Here is a 5,248-nt window from a genome sequence, read left to right on the forward strand (position 1 = left end):
CTCTACCTCCCTCTGCTGGTGTCTCTCTGTATCTCTGCATTCAGTTGAACCGCTCACGACCTCCATCTTTTTTTCTTTTCTTTTTTTCTTTTTTTTTCTAAAGAAACTTATGAAATAGGACAATGGAAGTGATTGAAAAAAAAAGGATTCTAAAGACATTGAGTTTTTTTTCTGAAAGACATCCAATCGTATCACAACAGCGACTCATTGAATTGGAATCAGGTGACTGCAGTGTATAAAAGGTGCTGGTTGGTGGGTAAAATGATAGTTGAGTTGTTTGGTATCATGGGGGATTTTGTAGTGAGAGGTTTGTTCCCATTGCTGGTGTTCGTTGGAGTGGTTTGTTGCTCTGATACTTGGCAACAGTTTAGAGGACAGAGATTTCTCTGGAGAAGAGTAAAACCCACCCCTGTGCCCCAGAGAGTCCCTCCCCCTGTCCCTCCCTTTGGTTCCCATTTCAGTGTGTCTGAGGGGAGAAGTCTGTCTCCACTGCAGACTGTGATGGTGCAGTGTGGAGAGCAGAACCTGCTGGTGAGGGTAGACATGGATTTATTTAGAACCAGGCACCTGATTAAAGCTGCTGACCTGACCCTGGGGACAGCAGGTTGTCGGCCAACTGGGATCTACTCTCAGAACCACACTGTCCTCTTTGACTATGGGCTCCATGAATGTGGCAGCAGATTGCAGGTAATGTGATTCCTCAACTCTTGCTCCAATTTCACTGTGCAGATTATTGCCCACTCTGAACTCATTAATATCGGGTGAAACTCCAGCCACTGAGGAGATCCCTGAATGAAATCTGTGTATAAATTCTTGCCCACTGTTAAATATCACCCTGTGTGAAACTACTTCTTTATGTTGACATGTCAATCTTAGCTTTATATTTGAAAAGAACTTAAACTTGTCACTTAGGGACTGCATCTTTCTTAAATGGGTCGTTATTACTCTCTAACTCTGAGATTCAATTCTATTGACCTTGAACCTTCACCTGCATTTCTCCAAACCACTCTGTTCTCTTGTGCCTCAATTGATTTATCTTTTCTGTTCCTTCCTGTGGATATTCAGGCCTGTTACCTCAACTTGTGGTCAATGAATGTTCAGTGTGGAAGTTCCTGTTGAGACTTCTCTTGAAAGATGAAACAAGTGGAATAATAATTGGGATACAATGTATTAAAGGGGAACTCCACTTTTGGTTATTACACCTGCCAATCCCCTTGATTCCACAGCCACAGATGAGGTTTAAAAGTGATGTTGTGTTTTATGCTCCTTATCAGGGGTAACTTGAAGCCCCTTAAGGTGAAAGCTCTATTCCATATGGGAAATAATGCTCATCAAATTTAGCTGTGCCAATCATTTCATGGTTTCTGACTGCAGGCCTGAAGTCTCCTGTAATAGAAGGTGGACTGAGTCGAGTAACAGAGGCTGCTCCAGGCAACTTCCACCAATGGTGGAGCTGCTTCAATCATGTCATTGAGGGGTTTCAGCTGCTCCTCAAACTGCTGCTTAACAGGGCAGGAAAATGACCAGAAATAGCTTTTGTCCAATGAGACCAGCTCTTCATTCCTTAACCTGATGTCTTTCAGATGGCTGGAGATTTCTTGGTCTACACCACCCACCTGAACCACACCCCAAATGCTCGTGGATCTGTCATTGTTAGAACTAATGGAGCCATCATTCCCATTGAGTGCCACTATTTTAGGTAAGAAACTTTACTCTGTGGCAAATAAGGTCTACAGCAGGTGCAGTTCTCTGAAGTTGTCCTGAAATTACACTCCTGTCTTTCCAGGAAGGGCAATGTGAGCAGTGACCCTATCAAGCCCACCTGGATCCCATTCAGCTCGACCAAGTCTGGAGAAGGGTTTCTGTCATTCTCACTGCGTCTTATGAACGGTATGTGATGGGTGGATGGGGAGTGCTTTTCTGTCGTCTCCCACTGGGAGTTACACCCACTGTTTCTCCAACCCTTGTCCTTCAGATGACTGGCTTACAGAGCGCACCTCGACTGTCTACTACCTGGGTGACCTCATTCACATTGAGGCCTCTGTTTCAATGACTAACCACATGCCCTTGAAGCTCTACATTGACAGCTGTGCAGCTACATTGAGCCCAGACAAGGATTCCACCCCAAGATACAACATCATTGACTACCATGGGTAAGGAGCTCTCTGCTTTCTCCAGCTGGTTATGTCTCAATAGGTTCACTTAATTCACTTTGTCCCTTTTTTTAAATCTTTCTTCAGTTGCCTCCTGGACAGCAAAGCTGAGGACTCCTTTTCAACCTTTGTGTTGCCAAGAGGTGAACGTGAGCTGGACAAACTCCAGTTTGATCTGGATGCGTTCCGCTTCTTTGGAGATGACCGTTCCTTGGTAAGAGGAAGCCAAACATTGGGTTCCCCATGTTGGGAGGAGGTCACTAAATAACAACTTGTATTGAATGTGTCCCTCAGATTTTCATCACCTGTCACCTGAAAGTTGCTGCAGTGGATCGGAGAGATTCCATGAACAAAGCTTGTACTTTCCAGAATATGTAAGTTCCCTCTCTCGCTCAGGGATGTGTTGTATTGAAGGGTGATGGACAACCTGGTTGATAAACTGATTCTCCGGTTTAGCTGGACCCCATTGGAAGAATCGACAAATGACGTGTGTGCCTGTTGTCATCGGGATAACTGCGGTGCCACGAGGGAATTCCGACTTGATTCCAGAGGAAGGAGGGATCTTGCATCTGGACCTGGTAGGACATTGATCCTCTCTCTATGTTGGAGGTCACCCTTTACCCTCTCTAACTGGAATGTTTGATATTGCAGGGAATGATGCTGAATTGAAGTGGGAGGGTGAGGCCTCACTTGGACCCCTGGTCATTCTGGATCCTGATGTGACGGACCTGACAACTGAGCCCCTTAATGAGGTTGAGCAAAGGATGCAGGAGAGGTCTCCAGGTGGTGAGTTGGCCGACTGCTGGTTTCCATTTTCTCCTCAGTATTTCCTTCACTAACCATTGGTTCCTTTTTAGGTGTGGCGTCTGAGGTGGTCCTGATCCTGGCCCTGACTGTGACCGCTGTCTCTCTGATCTCTGCCTCTTTGATCGCCTTGCTTCTGTACAGGAAACACAAGCAAACCCAGTTCAACTAGTTATCAAATGACCAATAAATCAGTGACTACTTGTATCTTCTAATGGCTGGTTGCTCATTTTTCATTATCTGGCTCCAATCAGCATGCAATGAGTGCTCAATACTGTTAGTAACACTGCACTCCTCCACAGTTCCTCCTGTTCGTGAAATAGGTTTTAATGAGTCCATGTTAGTCGTGGCAGAATGGTTGGTAATAGTGTATCCAGGCCCAGTCCAGGGATGGCTGCAGCAATGGGTGAAGGCTTGCCAGGCCCTCATTGTGCAGGTCAATGAGCTCTGAAGGGATAGTGGGACTGGCCTGAGGTACTGGTGCCGGCTGGTTGACGGCCCAATCATTCCCTTGGTGCTCTGTGGCCATTGATCACTCGAATCCCCACACGGGCTCCAAACTCCAGTTAAACTTTCCCGTTTGGAGCTAATTGTCCAAACACCAATAGAATTGAAAGTCAGTGGACTTGGAACTCTCTTCCAAGATTGAAGATCTCTGCCTCTGGTGTGAAGATTCTTGTTTAGTGGGGCTGGGACTCCAGGTAGATTTCAAATGCTCAGTGTAAATATGTACACGGGAGGCAATGTTGTGCCCATTGGGTACAGGCACAGTGAGAGTGTGAGGGATGGGGAGCCCAGCGGTTGTGATTTAACTCTGTTGGATTTGAATTTCACCTGTCGTCTTGTGAGCACAGGCTGAAGTTTCGATATCTTCAGCTTCCCGTCACGACAGGCCCTCAGAATTTCATTGTATGTAGTTAGTCCTATTTTCAGATTACATTATTTATCGTTCACTGTATTTGAGGGGTGGTCATAGGAACAGGAGTAGGTCATTTAGCCCCTCGAGCCTGGTCCACCATTCAATGAGATCATGGTTGATCTGTGACATAACTCATATACCTGCCTTTGTCATATCACTTACCTTTTGGTTAACAAAATTTTATTCTGAGATAATAGATTTAACAATTGAGCTAGCATCAACTGCCTTTTGTGGAAGAGTGTTCCTAACTTCTCCCACTCTTTGCGTGTAGAAGCGTCTCTTAACTTCACTCCTGAAAGTCCTGATTCTAATTTTTAGTTTATGTCCCCTGGTCACTAAACTGGCTGTTTTTATAACTTTACAGTGAATTGAGGACAATCCATGTCTGGGACACCCTTTACTTTGAAATATTGAAATTTGTTCATAAAATATTCAGATTAATAAGAGAATGTTTAACTTTACTGAGCTGGGTTTTTCTTTTTGGTAAATCAGACATTCAGGGGGTCTATTAAACAGGATGGGAGCTGTTAGCAGTAAACACCCTCGCTTCAGACAACATTCTTTGGCGGGTGGAAACCACTTCTCCATTTAAATCAAATCATAGTAATATTTTACTTGAGCTATAATCACTGAAGTTTAGTGTTTAAACATTGGAGATCCAGGCTTGTTCTGTTAAAGTAGAATCACAATAAGTTAGTGGGAACTTTTAACAATAGCAATTCATTTCTGCTCACTGTACACACTGAAGGTGATTTTTTTTCCCAGTGGAAACTGCAGTCAGACGGCCCCTCCTCACTTTCACTCTGAGCTTCCTCACACTATTGATAAATAGTGTTTGGAAACTTTAAACCCAATAGATGACAATACATTCAAGTGTAGTGTAGGTCCATCCTACCCTCTTCTGACTGTTGTCTGATTTACATGTAAACATTTTAGGGAGACTTCACAAACTAGATTTACTGGCCAGGACAACTACTTTGGTTTTTTTTTTACAATGTAGCAAAAAAATACTATGTAGGAATGCTTAAAGAATTCATTCTCAATGAAGCTTAGGATCTAACAGTACAGAAACAGGTGACTTTCCTCTTGCTCCTCATCCAATTTAATGTTCCTCTGTTCCAAGGTCCATGGACACGACACAAAGCTGGGGTTGAATGTGAGCTGTGAGGAGGATGGAAAGAGGTTCCAATGTGATTTAGACAAGTTGTGTGAGTGGGCAAGAACATGGCAGATGCAATATAACGTGAATAAATGTGAGGTTATCCACTTTGGTTGTAAAAACAGAAAGGCAGATTATATCTGAATGGAGATAGATTTGGAAAAGGGGAGGTGCAACGAGACCTGGGTGTCCTTGTCCACCAGTCGCTGAAAG

The 5,248-nt window shown here is 44.0% G+C and overlaps 1 protein-coding gene across 1 annotated transcript; it reads left to right on the plus strand.

Moving 5' to 3' along the window:
• The first annotated feature begins 288 nt into the window (after positions 1–288).
• LOC137302122 (zona pellucida sperm-binding protein 3-like) lies at positions 289–3,172 on the plus strand. Its single transcript, XM_067971795.1, has 8 exons — positions 289–687; positions 1,584–1,699; positions 1,787–1,890; positions 1,976–2,153; positions 2,241–2,527; positions 2,610–2,731; positions 2,805–2,939; positions 3,011–3,172. The coding sequence occupies exons 1-5, from the start codon at positions 502–504 to the stop codon at positions 2,419–2,421; spliced, it is 765 nt and encodes a 254-aa protein (XP_067827896.1). The 5' UTR covers positions 289–501; the 3' UTR covers positions 2,422–2,527; positions 2,610–2,731; positions 2,805–2,939; positions 3,011–3,172.
• The last annotated feature ends 2,076 nt before the right edge of the window (positions 3,173–5,248 follow it).

Source organism: Heptranchias perlo, chromosome 35 (genome assembly GCF_035084215.1).
Source record: "Heptranchias perlo isolate sHepPer1 chromosome 35, sHepPer1.hap1, whole genome shotgun sequence".
NCBI classification, from domain to species: Eukaryota; Metazoa; Chordata; class Chondrichthyes; order Hexanchiformes; family Hexanchidae; genus Heptranchias; species Heptranchias perlo.